The sequence below is a fragment of the Harpia harpyja genome, chromosome 11 (genome assembly GCF_026419915.1).
Source record: "Harpia harpyja isolate bHarHar1 chromosome 11, bHarHar1 primary haplotype, whole genome shotgun sequence".
In the NCBI taxonomy this organism is placed as follows: Eukaryota; Metazoa; Chordata; class Aves; order Accipitriformes; family Accipitridae; genus Harpia; species Harpia harpyja.
Window position 1 is genome coordinate 35313873 of NC_068950.1, and position 21936 is coordinate 35335808.

Consider the following 21936-nt stretch of genomic DNA (forward strand, 5'->3'; position numbering starts at 1 on the left):
AGAACCCAGAAGGACATTGGAGACCAGAGTCTTGCAGTGCCTTCACATCTGAACCTTTATACACAATGTTAATTCTTGTTACACTGAAATGAGTTCTTGAGTCAATGGTAGGTAAACTGAGCAGTTTGAAATCCCAAATAAATGAAGGTATCTGTCAAAATCTGCTAAGCAGTGTTTGCCTTTATAAATTGAGCAGAAATCAAAGCCAGTGAAACCAAAATGAAAAGCTAGCAAATTTGAAACCAGTTAATTTTAGATTTAACAGTAGTAAGATACTTAGAGGTTATTCACCATTACCACTGTGAAATAAGATGATACGTTATTGAATTGTTGTGTTTGGAAAAAATGACTTTAGAAATAATACACTCAACTGCTAGGCTCAGGCAGACTAAACCAAATGTTTTTAGAATTGCATTGTCAAGTAGCTGTCAAGTTCTTAGGGAAAAGCATAGAATTAAAAAGAATAGAAAAATCAGAGGGAAGCAAACAAAAACGCTACATCCAAATCATTTATAAGTTTATATGAGACAAATACTGAAGGGATTGCTTTGGAAATACGTTCCTTGTCTTTTAATTGCCACGTCAGAGAAGATCTAGTTAACGGCTAAGTTTTGTTTCCCATATTAAAATCCATGTTTGGGTCCTGTAAATGCTTCCATCTATTTGTATTATCTTTTAGTAAACTTCCGAGAGAAATTATAAACTGAAAGAGTTGGTTTCAAATGCATATTATGGATGAAAGGTTGCAGTAAATGTTGAATCTGATCATACGGATATACTGTCTTTTGAACATTTCTGGAAGCAAATCTTATTTTGCTGCTTTAATATGTTTGAAGTCCAAATTAATCTTACACCTAGATTAGCATTACTGGGATGTGATAATGGATTAAGTACTGATCTTTCTTGCCCCCCTGTTTCATCAGCTGCTTTCTTCTGCAGGAGTGGTAATTGCTTTGGAATGGAAATCTTCAAATAGTATTTCAGTTGATAAAGATTTGTGCAATATCCATGCAGATAGTCTTTTGCATTAAAAAGGATTTTCCTACTATTTATTTTGACACATGTTAAATAGTGTAAGAGATATCAGAATGTGAATCATAATTCCTCAAAGAACTCATGTAATAGCTATATGAGTAGTCTTGTGGAAATATAAAATCATAACATGGAGATCAGCTCATGAAAATTTTAAACTAAAAATACAAGTATCAAGTAAGAAATAGAACATTTATTGTACAATACACCTAATGCCACAGGACTGACTATATACAAAGTAGAGCTATCAAAAGGGGACAATATACGGTATTATCTCAACAAGAAAAAGACAAACATTAGTACTAACATTAGAAGAAAAGTGCTAACATTACTGATGTGAATAAGGTCTCCTATTTTTGGTCCAGATAAAAATTCATCTATACTATTTTGGTCGGGATGATTAAAGACGTAGCTGCAAATTTGATGGAATTCCAACCTCAGAACAAATAGAAACAGAAGTCAACTTTCAACATTAGATGAATTCACCAGAGCAGGCAAGTGTTAAGAAAGTTAATGAAGATAATGCAAGTAAGGCTTGTAATGGACTTGTAGTTGTGCATGTGGCTAGCTACTGCATTTGACCTGAGATGTGGCAGTTTTGTGTCCTGTCCTTACCTGATCACTTGCAATACTTTGACCATGGCCTGGTTTGCAGGCAGTTTGAGAATTAACCAAGAAATAAGACCATTTATGGTGTTCCTCAAGCACAATCTCAAAACAATGGGAGAAACTTAATTGCAAGTCGTAAGGGCAGCCAATAAGTCACTGGGATTGTGGTAGCAACTCCTGGTTGCAGGAAAGAGATTAGAACTCCACTGACAGCAAAATACTGAATAAGAACAGTTTCTAAACACAATAGAGATAAACATTGCAGAGGACAAAAGTGGGAAAACCTGCCAACCAGTGACATAATTTTACAAGAAATTGATTTTTGGACGTGGGAGGTTACCTTCTGATGCACAAGACATCATAACAAGCTAGTACTAAAAGAATAGCCAGATAGTCTCCCTTTGTTCCCTGGTGGTGGACAAAGTAGAACTTTCTCCAAAGCACACAGAATTTTAATTTTTAAAAGTAACACAAGATGCTGATGCATTAAAAACACTGCCAGCAATCAGTGTTAGAAGATCTGAAATAATTCTTTCTCAGTTTATAAAGCTTGCATCTTCATCTCCAGAAGCTGATCAGGAGGGACCTGCCACTCTCCTTTTATTGCAGTATTAATGGTGGAGATTAATCAACCGGTGTATTTCCAAAGTCCATATCGTAAGTATGTGTAATATGAAATTTAATAACCAAGTCAAAATTAAAGTAAATATTTTCATTGATTAACATAAAGATGCTAATTCTTTTTCAGTGGTGAAAGCCGTATTGTTTAGACATGCAAAAACCTGAAATAACAGCTCATGACAGTTACTGGTGGAATGGGAGTCAAATGAGAAAACCTTTGGATTCTTGGTAGCTCTTTCTTCTCCTGGAAAAAAATCCTGATCCACAGTGTCTTCCTGAGCAGCTTGATTGCTACTCCTGGAGTGCCATCCTCTTGTGAAAAGATGTGATGATTTAGCTCCATCCATTCCAAACAACACATTTGTGGCTTAAGAAGTATTTCAGCGGAGACCTCAGTGTATCAGCAGCAGACAGATCCTTCTGTAGTCTTCACTTGCTGAAAACTGGGGCTGATAGTCTTGCAGCTAATCTCTCATAAAGTAACTTGTAGCGCAGTGTACCAACAGAGTGGAGTAAAAAGCCAAAAAGGCTGTATGTAACTAGAGAGGATTCACTGAAGATGAGCCACTAAACAAACACAAAAGTGCCCCCACAGAAAATGGCAATGGCAGCCGTAAAATCAGATAATAAAGTGATCCTACCAAGAAGGCAAAAAAGCAAAAAACAATTAATCCCCCCCAGAGAATCAAACTAAACAGAAAACAAAAAACAAACAGGCTTAGTGCAGAGAAACACAGGCATATAGCAGCAGCCATGTTGTCACTAAAAAAATCCTGTCCTTAAGCAGATTAGGAAAATTCCTCTTGTGCTAAGCTTTCACAGTTTGCCTGCTATATATATTGTAGGTCATTTTTGAATGCCTCCATAAATTGCACATCTAGAAAATGCATTCCAGAAACCTGTGGCTTTTAAGCCTTTTGTTTTCCAAAGAAAGAAGTCAGTTGTAAAAGAAGGTGTTATAAATAATACTGCAATCTATGCTGCATCAGTGCATTGGAACAAAATTTGCTCTTCTGGTTTCTTTGAAGTTTGCATGTGTACAAACAAAAATGTGTGAGCTTTCCATTTATCCCAAGAAAATAGAATTTCTTTGTATGCGTTTATATTCATAGAAGTTGTGTGTGTGTATACACATATGTATGGAATAATGTATATACACTGTCCAATTGTATCTCTTTAGGACCACAGAGAATGTAGGTACATCATAATCTATATTGCTACTGTTGCAGGAGCGTGGTCCTCAGAAAATTAGAAACTTTTAATTTCCATTTCCAGCACATTTACATGCATCCATTTGTATGCATTATTTCTTGTGCCAACATTGTCCTTTGTTCTGAGTAGCTTTCCTTCTATGGGACACTGTCCTCGCTGCAGCCAAAGACTACTTTTACTGGAATGATGGCTGCCAGCGTTTTGAATATTCGTTTCTTTTAGATGAACTGGAGATGTTCCTGTGGTGAGCTATGGAAGGGACTGCTCAAGGCCTGTGCTGTCACACTGCAGACCTTTGAAGCTACCTCTCTTCTTTTGGCCAGAAGGACAAGTTATTTCTTCTCTTCTGCAAACTTGTTCCTTAAAGTTGGTGCTTGGACTTTTTTTCTAGTTTCAGGCTTAAGTATATATTACATAGGAAAATTAATTTTAAGAATAGTAGCTAGCTGTCTTGGCTAGGAGCCTGGGATTTGTCTTCGTGAATGGCATGACCAGAACCAGACGTGGCATCATAGCTGCTGATGTGTTTCTGATTGAGCTAATGGCATTATAATAATTTCCATATTATGGTCCATCCTGTTCTTGACGCTGCTTAACAGCTTGCTTGCTTTTTTTCCAAACTCCAGCTGTACATTGTCTTCAGTGAACTGTTCACAGTTTCTCCCCTGTCCTTTTCAAAATTAATGCTAGTTTGGCCTTACATGGGTGTATGAGTAGTTAGTTGTGTATATATTGATTCTGGCATTGTGTTGCCCACTCACCTAATAAATTCCTCACACCGCTAGGGATTTACAGAAAATCTGCACGTTTGGTCTTAAGCAGTATGTACTAATGTACTGTATGCTGGGATTAATGGAAAACCTTGAGGTCTCCTATCTAACGTTTTGCTGCAATAAAATAATTTACTTCTGATCTGGATTTGTTTTTTTTTACTTCTGTATGTAAGATGTTTCACATGGTTGAAACATTACCCAGCTTTCTGTCTGAGCACATGGGATACTGAGAATGCTTAGTTTATTCAGAGATGCAGGAGTGCAAGTAACAGAATTTTCTAATTTGTACAGTGTACAGGGGACAACAAAAAGGCTGGCTGTCAGCAGTGAAGAGAGAGAATGCCTGAAGTCAGCATTTAAAAAAACCGAAAAACCAAACACAAACCCAACAAAACAACAAACCAAACATGCTTTTGAATATATCTCACGTATTTCTAATTTGCTTAATAAAAGTAGAATAGGGTCAGAAGAGAGTAATCTAAATCATTTACTTAAAGGAGAAGCTTAAGTAATATTAGCTTCCAATCCTGAACACATTTTAAACACAAGATACAAGTAAAAATCTAACATCTAAGTGAAGGGTTCTCCAGTTATTGCAGAGAATGCAAAATATATGATTATGTAGTCAGGGAGCAGGCCTTTAATGTGTGCATGTGGTTCAAGGAGCTTCTAGCACTTAGAGAATGGGTTTGCTCTTTTAAGCTGAAAGTAGCTGAACTGGACCAACTTAGTAGAGAAGTTCATAGATGAGACCTACAGAGACGTAACAGGGTACTCCCATCTTAACTGTGGCAGCCTCTGTGCTGCTGCTGAGGATGTGCATTTCAGAGAAAGAGGGAACCTGCTGGGAAGCATGGACCCAATCTTTTGGACAAGACCCACCTTCCAAGCGATGTCAGTGTATTGTTCTGTACTGAGGAGGCTCCTGCAGCAGAGGTGATCCCTAAGGATAAGTTGATTGTGATAGTGGGAGATTCTGTTAGTAAATGCAGTTAAATGAATTTCTGATGTAGGATGTTTGAGGAGGGATATTCTTGAGGCGAACTTCAGGTTGCCAACTGGGACACTGAAATACAAGATTTCTGTGATAACATTCTCTGTAATACCTGCCAGCTCCATGTGTGGGAATTGGTAGATAAGAGATTAGCAGCCCCCGTGTGTGGATGATGTAATGGTGTAAAAAGAAGGCATTAGGTATGATGGGAGCTGAAGGCATCTGCCCAGGAGGAATGCTACACCGCAGACAAGACAGAATCATGCTGTGGGCACTAAAAATTAAAAAGGATGTAGAAGACGAGAAAAATCCAAAATAGCATCTCTTCCTGGAGTTCAGACTGCTCTTCCAAGAAGCAATTATTTTATTACGTGCAAAACATTCTCTCTATTGCTCATCCTAATGAGGCACTGGCCCAGTCTGTGTGGACAACTGAAATCTTCTGCTCTCATGACTTGTCCTAACTTTGCAGCTTCCCTCACCTTATTTAATGTTTCCTGGTTGTGGTCACTGTCCTGATCTGCGAGTTGGTAGCACAGTCCTGGAATTGCATTGTTGCTATTACAGGCTGGGATTCCTGCCCAAAGAGATTCCATGATGCTTTTCTTCTGTAATATTTTTATCCTGGTAAACTTCATGCACAGAGCCACTTCCCTGCCCATACATCTTAATTCATCATCCCTGGAAAGTAGGTACTGACAACATTATCCCATAGGTTATCCTCCTGTGGGTAGGTGTGTGGGATGCCTGTTACAGTGGGTGGTTGGTTGATGCCAAATATACTTTTGTTTTATTTTTCAGGTTTCTAGAGTTAATGTGGAAGCACTTGTAAGTTCTGCTTTGCTCCATTGCTCAGTATTGCACATGGCAGCTAACTGACGTTGTAGGCAGATTCATTTCCCTTTCCTACATCTTGCTATTGTTTATTTGCCTGTTGGCTTTTTGAGCCCTTTTTTGCTCCCTGCATTTCTCAGGCTCCAGAGACATATTTACTTTGATAGGAATATCTGAAACTAGGAAGGCAAAAGCCTGGTAGGTATGAAGGAAACCACGGTTAGAGATTTTCAGACAATACAATGAACTTAATTTCCCACTTTTTCCATTGAAATTAATGGAAATTTGTGCAGTGAGGTCCCTATATTGTTTGGAAAATACTATCTTTTTGTCAGTCATTTGCTTTATCAGTTTTATATCCTGTTCTAGGACTGAACAGGCAGTGGAATGTTATTTAAGTATACTGAAATGAGCAAAACTTGAAGTATTAAGACTGAAAATAAGGTTTAGTACACCTCAGCAATTATTTTACAAATAATTCCTTCTGTACAGATTCTGCTTCCTAGAACCAGTACAAATTTAAATGCTCTGTGTATATCTGCATTTAATGTTAAACTTGGGTAGAGAGGCTTTATAAATATTCAATTAGAATTATTGGGAAAATGAAAAGAATATTATTCATCTATAATGTCTATTGATTTTTAAATAAGTAGGCATAATGTCTATTGATTTTATTTTTTTTTAAGCAAGTTGTACATTGCAATTTAAGCAGACTAGGCATAAATGCTGGCTAGCTTCTTGCAGCTTCAGGTGGGGGAGGGAGTATGATTTGAATAGCTTTACTTCTAGCTGAAGAATATTCCAACACCATGTTAACAAAGCAATGCACTTTCCCAGGGGCTCATCTCCTATTAAGACAGCGGACTTACTACATCTGAAAAACTGCTTTTTTTCTCTGAAGATACGTGGGGGTTTTTTTTGCCAAACCTCTGATAGTTCTTGTCTCTGTGTGAGCCATCTCAGTATTTTTCTTAGATAAAATGTCAAGCTGATGTTTCCAGTTGTTTCAAAGATAAATATTTATATAAAAATAAATGATGGGCAGAAAAAAACCATAGTCTAATTCACTATTTAAGAAGATAGTGGGGAATTAATAACAGTGAAAAAAACCCAAGAGTGTTACCTGTGACTTGCTTTTTTTTTTTTAAATCATATAAATGAGGGAAGACCATTTAAGATGTTAAGACTAAAATGTCACTTAGCATATATGTAAATCTGCAGTAACCGCAGAAGCTGCACTGGGATTACTTTGGGTTTATGTATGTTATTTGAGTCCCCCTATAGCCAGTCATCTATAATTTCTGGATCAGATCGTGGTTTTGCTTTCCGATGTTAAAATTCTGAATTCAACAACTACAAAGTCCATATTAAAAATAAACCCTTAAATCCTAAAAGTTTCTGTCTGAAGGTGTATCTTTCCTCTTAAGTAAACTGAAATGCTTAAAATGCAGTGGTGAATTTGGTGTAATGTTTTAGCTCCAAGAATAGGGTTTAAATGGGAATCACCATCTTTCCTTTTCTTTGCGCTTTTACTTTGTGAGAAACAAAAAAGTGAAAATATGTTAAAAGAGCTTTGAACCTGTTGCGGTCAGAATACGTTGGGACTATTTTAGCAATTTTTAAACTGTTTTATTGAAATGAAGAATATCAGTTATCACAGAACTTAAATTTAGAGGAGAATGAATGAACTTAATTCAGTTTTTGTGTATGCAATGAACAATTTTACAGGATCACTTTAATTCTTTTAATAATCCTTGGTTCTGGCTGCTGAAGTTGCACTTCTCTTGTGAGAATTTGGTGAGTACCAGTACAGTTTGTGGTAGCACTGGTTGAGAGAAAACATTAATGTCTAAATATGAATTAATGAGTTAAACATCTAAAGGAAATAAACCAAGGATTTTCTTGATGGAGAGGACAACTTATACCAAAGAGCATACAGGTTGAAGGTTGCTATTGGAAAGTTAAATCTTGAGTCTTTCTTTGGAAGCTCTTTAGGTTATTTTTTCACAGATGGTTGCTAAACTTTTAACTTTTTAGCTTTTTCGTTGTAGTTCAGTCCCTCTCAAACAAAAATGCAAAAAGTTCTGTGAAAAGTCTTATAAGAATTTTTTTTGCATTAGTGGGCATCATAATCAAGCTTTTTAACATCTATAACAAATATCCTTTGTATAAAATGTCTTCTAACATAGGGGGCAAGCACATCAAAATTATAACTTCTACTCTGAGAAAAGCTATTGAATTGGGGCTGTATGTATATATGTGTGTGTATAACTTTTTGTAGGTTGCATGAAATGTATATTAGAGAAGCACGGACTTTGATTCTGGTATTCTAGTTCTCCTATAGTACGTTAAAGACGTTGAGTTAAAAACAATGTATTAAAGATTTTTTGACTCCCCAGAAGCTATTGTGAGCTGAGTGCTTTAACCATGCATTGAATTGAACCTGAAGGTGTGAACAAGGGCATGACTAGACTAGCTGTTGTAAGATCCATCAGGTTCAGGAAAATCCCCTTCCCAAATCCTCCTTGGAGAAGAGGACTGTTCAACAAGAATTTTTGATGAATTTGCAAGTCTTGCAAAGACTTCAGGATTTTTTTCTGTACCCATAAGTACGAACTAGAATATACCTTAAAACCTGCCTTTGAAGCCGACACCTGAATGAAAAAAAACCTTGCTGTTTCTTCCAAAAGGCGTAGAGGATGAAGAGAACTGTGTGCTTGATAGTATGGAAGAGTAATGATGGTACAGAGAGTCCTGAGTACCTGAGAGGCTTTTCCTGGTGATGAAGTCAATGTTTGTTCTAATTTGAAGTATGGTGAAGGACAGAAGACAGAATTTTTAGAGCTTGATTAATATCTTTTGTCTTCATATATTTTCAAGAGAGTTCATATTTATAATTTAAACGCAAGAGAAAGAAAATCTTAGCCAGAACGTGTCCTTGTAATAGAATCAGCTGTCTCTGTCAGTCCATTATGGAGCACACTAATCGCCCATCAGAACTAAAAGTCATTAGGCACAGTCTGCAGTTTCTCAAATCAGTGCTTTGGGAGTGAGTGCCTGTATTTTACCAGTACTTTAATTGGGGATGAATTTTCCTTTACTCTGAAACAGATCTCTTGGCACCAAGTAAGCCTGAATTATCCAACTGTATTAAACGTAATGTTGTCCAGAAATAAATCTGTGAAAGATGTTTAGATGTATCACATGCTTTTTCATATGAGAAATCTTAGTGATCCAAAAACCTTAGTTCACTTGACATCTGCACAATTTATGATATACCTGAAGGATAGAACTGGATGTGGTTATTTAAAAACATGCCCAGGGATGAGGTCAGTCAGTGCTTATGGTTCCCAGCCCTGCTGTCTTTCATTTTGAAAGCAATAGATGTTCCTTTCCTGAGATGTTCCTTTCTCCTCTAAGCCTGAAGATTGTCTTGCATATACCAGTATAAACCTTTCACCACACTCAGTTTGATCTGTAAATTAATCTTGGGTTTTGCCTAGCACCACTTTGCAGTTTCCCATTTTATATTCCACCTGAAGAGCATTGTCACATGCGAACAGGACAGGCAGCGTTGTTGCCTTGAAATTAAGATAGTCCAAGATTGTAATTTTAAAATTAGGGTAAGGTTGGTAGTTATTACAGTTCTACTTCACCAAAATTGAGAGGACCATTTAATTGCCAATTTTTTTTCTTTTTTGTCTTTATGATTAATTTAAATATTTCTAAGCAGATAAAATATCTGTTTGAAAGTATGTGTGAAAGAGATGATTGGAGAGCGTGTTTCAATAATGTTTGATTTTCACTGAAAATGTTGTTTTCCAGAACTAATTATAAAAAGGTAATTGTAGAAATACTTTGTGTTGTAACTCTGAAATGAGTCACACTAAGTGTGTAACCACCTTATATTTCCAGGGGATGAATGTCTTCCTATACACATAATACAAATGTAAAACTTCTGTGGCTATTTGCTTTTGCTGTAAAAAATATTTATTACCTGGGAATGAAGCAACAGAGCCCTTTCTTTCATCGCTTCTCTCAAGGATTTATATTTCAGTTTGGCTACAGTTTGGAGCCCAGCAGGCATAAGTAGTATCAGAGACCATTCACTTTTGAGGGCAAAAAGAGAAGTTAAAATTCTGTTGTCTGCTTACAAAGATGCAAATACTGGCTGGCATCTGCATATTCCAAATTTTCACATGGTGCTCAGTGTGTGAATTTCTTCCTTAAGTGAATGATGGCCTTTAACTATTGTTTTGCAAAAAATGATCAGAGCACCTCCCTGCTTCCCTGCTTGTGTTGAGAAGCAGTGATCTGAAAGGGGTAAGCTGAAGTGCCTCATGTAGACTAGCTAAGCAATGAAAAATTACATCTGCTTGTTCTGTAAATAATGCCCAGTCAGAGCAGATGTAATTAACTACTGAACTTAATGGATGCCTCGCGAGGTTACAGATGCTATCAGTCATAAACTAGATGAAGGCAAGGGAGCTTTATATGCTTGGAATTCCTTTTAGGACTAATTACTAAATATCTTTAAAATTGATTGCTTATGCTTTCAATTTCTGAGAGTGTTTTCACATGACCTATGTGGAATGGACTTGCTGCAGCTTTAGGGAAGGATGGGAGACACCTCCATTGTTGAGGCTTTTTGAGAAACTAAAAAGTTTTTCTTCCATAGGGCTTTCTCCCAGAGCTTTACTGTTAGCAATCTTGGTCTTATTTCAGAGGTTGCCAAACTGTCCAGCTATCTTGGGAGACTGGTCTGACACAGATTTTCTTTTTGTCTAAATTAGTTGAGAAATACACAATTGTAAAGATAAAATGCTGTTGATGTGTCAAAAGTCTTAGCCTAACATTGATAAAGAATTGGAGACATGCAGAGTGCCTCTCAAAAACAACCACCAAAACTTAATTTCTGCCTGTCTGCTTCCAAATACCTCACAACTGGGGAGCCGGTGAGAAACCTACCTGGCAGAATAAACAGAACCCTTTGGACTGTTGCGAGATACCCGCTGATGATGTTAATATTGAGCTGACCATGTACCTTTTCTTGGTTCAACTACGGTGTTGGAGATTGGCTCTCAACCAATGTATTTCAATATAATTTTCTTTGTAACCTTTGATCTTTGTTCACAGTATGTATTAACAGGGCACTGAATGGATGTGAGCTGATGAGCAGGTCCAGGAGTTTTCATGAGATGCACATGGTTTTATATAACTTTTATGTAGGATAAACCAGAAGGGTCCCCAAACTTGCCAAAATTATGCTCGGCTTGATTATTCAGTTTTAAATTCAATACAGGATCTTTAAAGAATTCTATAAATAAAATTGGTGGTCAGGTAGCCTTGAGGTCAGCTGTCAATTCTTTTAGAAACAACCTTTTAAGGAGTAGATGTGTGTATAGTAGAAATGACAACTGACTTAATCATAGATTAATATTAGTATGAGCCAACAGGGGAGAGAATAAAACTGAGTTTGTTTATTTGTAATGCTCTTGGCACTTTTAGCAGCTGTGACTGTTTCCTTGTGATCGTTGCATGCTCAGTCTTGAAGGAATTTTTGGTGCAAGTCAAGGCAGTAATTTTTAGAGCACTTTCTAACAATAGCATTACAGCTGCAGTTCTGTATGTTTCCGAGATTACACTCTTCTCTGCATTTTCCAAAATTTTGTAGAATGTGACCTTTTGACTTAAATTTTTGAAACTGGTGCAATCTGGCAAAATGAAAGAGAATTTTGAACAGTTGATCCCATTATTTTGGATGAGTTTTCAGTGCTGGGCAGGCTGTTTCACACATAGGGTGGATCAGTGATCTGGTTCATGGCCTTGTAAAACTAGAACTAAGTAATGAGAAAGATTAATGAGCTAAGCTGTGTGCTTTTTTCCTTTCAATATTCACTCTCCCTTAGGCTAATTTGTGCAAAAATATAATACATATAAGGAAGATTTGGAGTATTTATTAAGGGTGTTATTTCTCAGGTTTTAAAGTATAACCTGCCTTTTATTTACAGAGGACTACCATGCATCTTGCTTTTTATTTGGTTGATCCACACGCACATTTTGGGTAGCTCTTACTGTTTATTTCAGGGAATAAGTTATCACAATGGTCTTCTGAAGCTACTACTGTTGCAATTTATGGATTGTGTGTTATGAGAGCAAATTCAACTTTTTTCTTCTGCTCTGCTGTTTCTTCTATGCTTTTGCGCCACATCTGGGACTCTGGGTTGCAAAATTCAAGCTGTAATCTTTAAATTTACTTTTTCTTGTAAATGAATTTACATCTTCAAAACATGATCTCTTATGTGCTATGTATCATTTAAAAATAAGTTTGGCAAGTGTATTTGAAGAGGGCTGCTGCTACAGGTTTTTTTTAGGCTTCAGGAAAACAATCAAGTTGATAGTAAATTAGTTTTCTGACATCTAAGGACTGAACAGCTGAGTTACTGTACCTGCTATTCTTGATGTGACCAGGGCTCTCAGAGGTTATTTTTAATTTTCAGAAACCATTTGCTGTTTTAACCTCAGCTGAAAAGCTTGGGATCAAGTATGAAACTAGCTATTTTCTTTACTATGAAAAGACAGAGACTGCTGCTGGACTGATAGCATGAAATTAGAGTGACCCTGTGCTCTTAGTCCCAAATAACAGAGATAGGAATGAATCCTGTGGAGGAAATGAGACTTGGAGAATTCCAAGTCATTCATTGCTCTGGCTAGTGAGGGGGGGGTGTGTGTACCACCCTGCCCTCGGCTGCAGATGCCTACTGCTCGAGTAATCTGTAGCTCAGCTGTGGCAGCTGGCTTATTCCTGGGGTTGGGCAACTCTCCATTCACCAACTTAGGAATGTGGTTTGCATGCATTTTTTTATTGTCATCTGCCTATCCAAGCCATGATGTGTGGTTTCAGTCGTGTTTGTTACCATGAGTGGGTTCAGTCTGGCCCATGGTGTACTTTGTAATGTTGTATTTTGGGCTTGAAAACATGACGTAATGCACAAAATTTGGAGTAGACACTTCAGCTTACTAAAATATATCTATATCTATATCTGGGAGTGGGCACTGAAAATATTCTGAGGAAAAGTGGGAATTCTTTTCTGTTTTGAGATGTATTCTGGAATTAATTTAAGTAACCAATACCCTTAATCTCATAGAAAGCCCTGAGGTTAAGTGATATGGAAGGTTAGTGGGCAATTTTTGGAGGCGTATATTCTTGACAGGTTAGTGCACAGATGTGACCTGGATCCTTAGCTTTGCCTACAAAGGAAAAACTTAGTGTTGCCCAGGCAGGAGGGCCGGTGGGGGAGGGAAAATAATTTGCTGTGTTTGAATATTTTGCTTAAAGTTTAAAGGGCTTTTAGCTTTATTTTCTTCTGCAGTAACTATAATGTGAAATAAATCCAAAGGTTTTTTTTTTCTTGCTGACTAGTAAGGGATTTCTAAGCTGAAGAGAAGAGAAGGGCTGGAAGGTGCTAAAAACATTAAATGCATCATTGGCTGATTTGTGACCTGTGGGTTTGAAGACTGACATAAACTGATGATTTAGAGAAATAGGGTTGCCTGAGGTTTTTTTCCCCATTTGGTTTTATATGTTAATGTACTTTGCAAATGACATTTTTACTGACACGTAACTTATGTTGAGGTAGAGAACTAATCCAAATAATACATTTAATTTGCTTTGAACTTGTAGTATGTTTAGGTTAACACTGGGTGAACAGGTGTACTGTTAACTACTCTAGTGCCACGCATATTGTCCTGAAGGCTCTGGCACCTTGTCGCCATGCAGGTGAGATTTCTTAGGAAAGGGCGGTTCCAGGCAGTTTGGCTGGTACTGGGAATATGAGAAGATGCGCTGCGACTGAGCTATCCATGGCAATTCAGGATTTGTGTGCTTGCAGGCATAAATTCTCTACAGTGTGGAGAAAGGTCTGGGAATTAAACTGTGTCCTCTCAATATTTTGAATGATATTGGCAAGAGCTTGGGCATTCATTTTCTGTATTTTAAGCATCTCTGTAGCTAAGCAGATGATCTAACAGTATGATCCTGAATTTAGTTTCTAAAAAGTCAGTAAATTATAGAAAATATCTGCAGCATATTCCATAGGTTAATCTGACATGCAATACAGATATGGTTTTAGTGTTGCTATTTAAAATTCTTTGCTGATGAGTTTGGGAAACAAGTTCAGATGTAATCATTTTTAGATGGAGAAATTGAGAAGTACTGTTTTTAATAACCATTTACAATGATACGGTGAAAAGAAGGAAATTATTTTTCTTGACAGATTCTGATAGGAGAAAGAGAAGCTTAGTGTGGGGTGTTTTTTTTTAATCACCATGAAAAATTCCTTCCTGTTAATCTGATGGATGGATTACAGTTTGTCCTTGCATGGCCAGGTTGTATTTTCCATCAGAACTGGAGATTCCAACCCTCATTATATCATTTCTGTAATGCAAATGGTTACGTATAGAAAGAGATGTAATTAATCCCCTGCTGGTTGGTAGTATGCCCTAAAGCAAACATAGTCAGCAAAGGAAAAATATTAAAACATGAGTGCATGGTACCAGGTCAATGAGTGTCAGTGGAATTTCATCATCTGTGAAATATTAACTTATTAACTGAAACGTATTTACTGTTATAGCTGTAAAAATATTTGTCTATTGTCCCAACTGGTATGATAGTGGGCTACCTTGCAAGAAAGCCAAGGTCAAAGGCAATCTCAGGAATCATGCTGTCTGCTCTGGCAAAAATATGGAACATCCTGAGTATAGCGATGGTTCTCACTTTAATTTGAAAGGACTACATTTAAGCTGCCATCAGTGCAGACTCTAGCATCCAACTTTGCCTGTGGGTCTGTGCCATATGTGCAGCTACATATTCAAGGACAAATTACAAGACTGAGAGAAAGTGACAATTTTGAGTGATGGGCTCCTGTTTTCTTCACACTTTTACAACGTAACATATCTGTTTAAAAGATATGGGTTGTATTGTAGGTTAAGGAACAAATAGTTTTCCAGACTTTATTTCCTTTTCGTATTGTGTGCATATACGTACGCAAAAAGCCAACACTCTGCTGCCTGAAACACCCCTGTTTTCGGATGCAGTTTCTGTATACAAAAGATCACAATAGAATAAATTTTCAGTATCTATGCACTAAACAATATCTTGTGTAAATAGAAAAGTGATGCTTGAAATGGCCAATGTATTTTCTCTTTTAGCTTCCTTGCTGCCTCAAAAATGATAGGTCCAGTAAGGATCCAGTCCTATTGTGAAACCTGAGCTGTAGCATGTTACGGTGTCCAACTGATTTTGCATCTGCATGATCTGAGATGGTAAACTTAAGACAAAAGGAAACAAATACAAGAAACTCTTTTGAAGGAGGGTATTCGGATGAGCTTTTTATAAATTCCACGATGCTGAATTTCTTTCCTAAGGTTCATTTTTAACTAGTTGTCTGAAAATCTGCTGCTTCTTTTGTCATGTAGACATCAAGTTGCATGTTTAATAATTATGCCTTGAAATATGGAACTGATACAAAAAATGAACTTTCAGAACAGTCTGTTCTTATTTTTTAGGATCTGTGAAAGTAGTTACTTGTTTCCACTTCTGAAGGTTCTCTGTGAATAATATGCAACAATCTTTTAAAATATTCTTATGCTATTTATCACTTCATATAAATCAAATACAAATGTAAGCCTCTATTTTGAGGGTTATATTGTTGACCTAGAGAGCAGGTGGCATGGAGGCTGGCTGAAGTAATAATGGTAATATATATAGGTACTGGCAGCACAAGTGCTCAGGGAGGCAGATGTGCTGTCGGAAGAGGCAGTTTGAAATCTTGAATGTTCATGTGTTGTTCTCATCAGAAGGGTGTCTTAAATGAAAAATGTCCTTTAGGGTAAACTAGCATATTTACTTAAAGGATTACAGCTGCACCCTGTAAATAGTGTTTCAGACCAAGGAGTCACAGCTCAGCTCTCTTATTAGTTATCTTACCTCTTAAAATGTGATTTATTTTTTCAGGATACATCGACACGTAATGCCAAAACTCCTTTGTGGAGTGGGTGGAAACCAGTCAAATCACACCATCTCCCTCATCATTTACTATCTAAAATGTTTAATCCGCACTATAAAGCTGATTCTGAGTAGAGTTTCACCTTTATAGGGTACTTGTGAAATGCTCTTGGACTTTTCTCTTAAGTTTTGCATAATGATTTAATCAGTGTTTTTGTAGTGCTACTTCATATGTTTGAAACTACCCTGTCATTTTTAGATGTAAACTCTCAGTTGGTCCCATTCCACACGTTGAAGTGTTAAGCCATCTTAAGACCCAGCTTAGTCTCCAGCCTGTGAGTGTATCCCCATCTCTGTTAGGCATTTTCATTGCCTGCTGTATCCCCTGGAGATCTGCAGTGTTCTCTTGGCAGTGGACATCCTCAAATAGGTGCCCTGAAATAGGTCATCAGTTCTGTCTGCAGTCTGCTTCCTCCTTGCTTCCATCTCCAGGCATTTTTTTTCTTCTTCTTCTTTCCTGGGATGTAACTTTTTTAGGCACTAACTCACTGGTGATTCAGGAAAAGCAAAGCTCATAATTATGCTACTTGCAGTTGTGTAACTTCCAGCTCTGATGCTTTTGCGTTGGCCCCACCGTTCATGGTCTGGTTTGGAGGATTATAAGAAGTGCTGTTGCCAGCCCTGCTTTGGAGAAGCAGAAAAAGGTGAATAGCTGGGAGGGTGCAGGCTTGGCCTTTCTCCAGAGGACAGTGAAAGTGCTGCGGGAGTCAGGGCATGGCTTGGTGTATGGCTGATAGGGTTTTTGAACGGGATTTTAAGACTAACAAAATGAGGCATAGTGGAACAACAGGTATAAAAATTGATTGCTTTGATTGTGCTCTTTGTTGTCAAGACCACAGAGGTATTAAATTTGAACTACTGCCTATTGATTCCACAGCTGCACTGTCTTTGTCAAGGTGGAGGTGCAGAATGAAAACAATTGCTACATGGATAGAATAATATTTCAATTGCATTGAGATGTCATCTGCTAGTACTTTTTTCCTTCCTTATTTGGAAACTCAGTTGATTACAGATTTCAAAGGATGATTTCAGGAGCAAAGCTCAAGTCAGTCCTTCTTGTAATCTTGTATGCGTTTAATCCTGAATTAGTGATGTAAAAGGAAGTATTAAAGGCAATATTGTGTGAGTAAAACAAGTGTACAGCAGAGGAAAGGAAAAGGTTTGTCCACTCCTGTTACAGGACCACGATTCCCGTGGTGTATGTCTGTAAGTCACAATTACCAGAGCTGTGCTGCTGCAAGGAAGTGTTCTCTGCTGAAGTGACTTCAGCCCTAATGACTAGAGGAAAGCTTGTAAACATGAACCCTAAAAGCTCAAAAATTAGGAGGTAGATAAAGGGATTTAAAGGTCACTGTTTTCCTTTTTAAGCCAGTACCATGAAAATCCAGAGCTTTATTCATTCATTCTAAGTATTTCTGGGGCTGTGTTGGAATAAATGGAAATGCGCCATTTGAATAGGAAAAGTACCCTCTGCTAAGCACCTTTGTTATATAAGATCTTCTTTAAAGAGGATAAATTAAATATATCTGCTCCTATGATGTAAGAGATATATATATATGCATGTATATGTAATATACTATATATGCAAACAGAATAGTATATAATAACCCTATCCTACCTATTTATCCATTTGCAGTGGCAAAAAGCTGTCATTGCTATGTAGACTTCACGGTTGGAAACTTTAATTCTTTCTAACAAATGAGAGTGGAAGGAGTACCTTTTTAGAATATAAAACACACAACCTGTTATAGATGCTAATGATTTATTATCTTACATACTTGAAATGTTTTGATTAGATCTTGACAAGTTTCTCTGATGACAGGAATTTGTTTCTTGATGCTGTAAGCTGTCAGCCTTGTGATAATTCACACATGAAATTTGCTCAGTACTGTTAAACCGTAATGAAATTTCAAGTTGTAGAGAACTCATACTTGAAAATAATAACAGCACGTTTAAGATTTTTTTTTTTTTTTTTTTTAGTTTTAGTAGCTGTAACTTTTTGCTATCTTTGAAAAACTTTTCTAAGTAACGTCCAATGTATTACTTAACAGACCAGTCATTGACAGTTTGTCAATAATATTGTTAATTATTTAAGTCAGCATGTACACCATAACTAAATATGGAAAAGAGGTTACCGGATTTTATGGCTTTTTTTTTTTTTTTCCTATTGACTTTTTTCCAATATTCAGTGAAAACACTGGTTTGTTTTCCTTGGTGGGGATGAAAAATGCAGCCCGTAGAGCTGTATTCTGAAAGTCAGAAACTGCAACCGGCTATATTGTTAATTCCTATTTTGCTGTGAAAAGCAGAAGTGAAGCAGCCCAGGATCAGCACGGGTCCGCTTCCCAGCTCTCGCCCGCTTGCCCCGTCGGGCAGGGCCGGAGGCAGGGCCGGGCAGAGCCGGGGGCAGGGCCAGGCAGGGCCGGGCCGGGCAGGGCGGGCGGGCGGGAGCCGGCTCCCACCTAGTGGCGGCCCGCGGAAGCGCAGGGCCCGGCGGCCGCGGGCAGAGGGAAGCAGCGGTGTGCTGGGCTGGACGTTAAAAAACAAACCAAACACGGCTGGTTATTGTCTCATGGTGCTGCATCCGTCCCTGTCTGTGCTTGTGGATGCTCATGGTCTATTTACTTAAATAAAAACCTTAAAATTGCCGGTCTTCCTTTGCGTTTGCTGCTTAGGCGCACAATGCTGCTTTTAAGTGGGACTTTCCTTCCATTGGCCTTGGATTTTTTGTGATAATATGTAACACAAGTAATGTGTACGTTTGTGGGAAAAAAAAAACCAAACCACCAAACAAAAACCAAAAGCCACTCTGTTGCATTAATTTTTCCTTTTGGTGAGACTGTGAGAACATACGTGCAGCAGATGCTAGGCATATTGCATACCACGCTTCTGGAAGTGGTTCGGATATGATGCTGGTGAGGTATGTGGGACAGAATTAATTACTGCCTTATCTAGGTTTAGGCTTGACTTTCAAAGTTATATTTGTTCTGTTGAGTGCTTATGATTTTCTGACTGCAAAGGCAATGATTATTCAGACAAAATGAGTAGCTTTTGTACCCCAGACTGCTGTGCTATGAATGTGTGTAGATTCACCTCTTAAGCGCAGCAGTGCTGTGCACAGTTATACACTGAGCATGCGTTCAGAAATGGCCAGCTTTTTATTAATATTGCCTCAGTCATTTGTTGATAAAGAAACAAGCAATATGTAATAACAAGTAAAATTAACTCAAGTTTTTCTTTTTTTTTTTTTCCAGAAGGAGCTCAGTCTCCCCAGAAGAGGAAGCTTGTAAGTTTAATTATTCCTTATTTATCATTTAGTTTAACATATATAGCTGTTCAATTGTGGAAATCATTTAAATGGGCAGATACTCTGTTTTCTCTGTTAGCATTTTCAAGAATCTGTCATGTGCTTGGAAACAGCTAGCTTGCATTTCTCTGAGACTGAAGCCTCTATTCATTTCCTTAAGTGTAGTAGGAAAAGTAGTACTAGTGTAAGCTTACTTCTAATTATCAGCTTGAGCTGATCCTGTTATGGAAGTAGCTGCGGTGTTGGGTGTTGCTTGCACTGACTTCACTGCAGTGACTCCACAGAAGTCATGGATTACTTATGTGATATGGACAACTTTGATCACTGCTCTTCAAACAGTCTGTTGACAGAAGTCTAAGTACACAGCTCCTGGGCCACGCAGGTCAGGTGTTTGTGGAGCAGTCAGTGTAATAGAGGTATTTCGACAAAGTAGCAAATGTCAGGAAAAGTAGGCTTTTCAAAATGTGGTTTAAACAAATAGCAATTTTTTAAAACACATAATGATGTTTAAAGAATTTTAGCAAACTAACTTGTGTTCCAATTAAATTATGAGAGCTTAGCTTCTGCTATGCTTACAGATTTATGGTGGAAGAAATTGTGTTATTGATTGCATTATATAAAAGAGAAAGCTTTTGTACTGCCTGCAATTGCATTATGATTTAAAATTGTTTCCCAAAGCTTGTAGACTACAGACATGAGGCTCACAAAAGCATATAACCTTTCTTCCTCAGGTTTCTGGTTCTAATGAGAAATGATTTTCAGTCTTTCAATGTAAGCTATCCCCTTTGTATAAGAAACAGTGCTTGGAAAATGCTGTGTAGCGCCAGTGATTCAGAGCTGAACAATACAACGGATCAAAAGGCCTTTTTTTAAAATGGGGCATGACTAGACCTTTTTGTTTAGTTCGTATGACAATGGTAAACCAGTCAGGGAGTTATTTAAAGAACATGAAACACTGGCTGATTTTTTTTTTTTAACTAGTATGCCTTAAAGGCTAGCTTAACTATATTTGATAGATTTTTAAGAAAGGTGGTGTTCATGGTTTGAAGATTGTGCGGGTTCTTAAAACAAATGGTGGAGCAGTGAGGTACCAGTAAGTTTTTTGTTTAATGTAAGTTAGATATTTTTGTACAAAACTTTTGGAATTGAAATTGAGGATGCCAGAGATATTCCCTTCCCTCATTCAAGCATGGAGGTGGGTATGACACAAAACTACTCATGTATTTACATTTGAAATTTCTGAGACACAAATGAAGTGCTTCAAATGTGTAGTATTTTATTTAGTAGTAACTAAACTGAATGACTGAATGTTTTATTTCTATATTGACTTAACACGTTCAGTTTTCATTACTTCACTTTAGTTTTCTTCCACAAGTGAGTGCCTTTTAAGGCATCATTATGTTAAGAAATTTAGCGACCTGTGTCAAGAAGATCCAGGCCATAAATTTTAAGCACAAAGTTGCAGCTATTGGTGAGACTGAAAATCTATGAAGAATTGAAATGTTTTCAGTTAGTTGCCTGTGTTATCTAGTTGAATATTTGATTGCAGTTTCTGGAATTACAGATTCTGTAGTCAGTTCTACCAAATGATTTCTTGTTGTTTGAAAAGTTTAACTATTTAAGAAGTCAGTATTGCATTGTAGCTTGTGTATATTTGTGTTGATGCCGTACTTTTAAGCATATAGGCTCACTGAAAAGGGTCTTATGGAGCTGATGTACATTATTTGCATATCCCAGTATCAGAGTGCTTACTTGATTTAAAAAAAATCCACTCTTAGTCTTCAAATCGGGAATTAGAGAAATTTATATCAAGAAAGGGAATAATTATAATATGTGTGTGTCTATATATGTTAAAAATATACATATAATATGTATAAATTTGTTCAACCATTCTGTCAAAAAGGGTGGCCTAACGATGTGCACATAAATACAGACTGTAGGCAGTTCTCAGTTCTTCTGGAGGCTTTTCCTCTGCTTGAATCCACTTAACAGTGAACCTCATAAACAAAAATAAATTCTGAAAATAAAATTTATTCTGAAAAGCTGTTGTGCTGTAGCTAATGAGTAGGGATAGTTATGGATGTAGCTAGGTCCTGATTCATTGACTGCCATTCATTCACTTTTGTTCACCGACAGGAGCAGAAGCAGGAATTGACAGAAGGATGAAGTATCTGGCTTGGAGCCAGAAACCTTCAAGAGGTGCATCCATTTTCTGCACAAACTCCAGCCTTTGTAGCAGTTCAGTAGCAATTGTATTATATAGAAATATACAGCCACTCAGCATTTTTCTGTGTGCTAGTCTGGAGGCTGGGGTGCATTTACTACTGTAAAAAGATCATATTTGGGGAGGAAGTAATTATTTTCTAGCCAGCCAGAAGTAGAATGAAGACTTGATTATTGCTGCTTGCTAGGTGATTGCTTTGGTTAATTGTTGAGTTAGAAAGGTTTTAGACTGTGGATTAGCTAGGGTATTTGTCATTGCTGAATG

General features: G+C 37.4%; 1 protein-coding gene across 1 annotated transcript in view; it reads left to right on the plus strand.

Annotated features, from left to right (window-relative positions):
- MAST2 (microtubule associated serine/threonine kinase 2) overlaps window positions 1–21936 on the plus strand; it is a 199668-nt gene that overhangs the window by 66668 nt on the left and 111064 nt on the right. Inside the window, 1 exon segment of the mRNA XM_052801576.1 lies at window positions 19396–19427. Coding sequence (XP_052657536.1) covers window positions 19396–19427 — 32 coding nt within the window.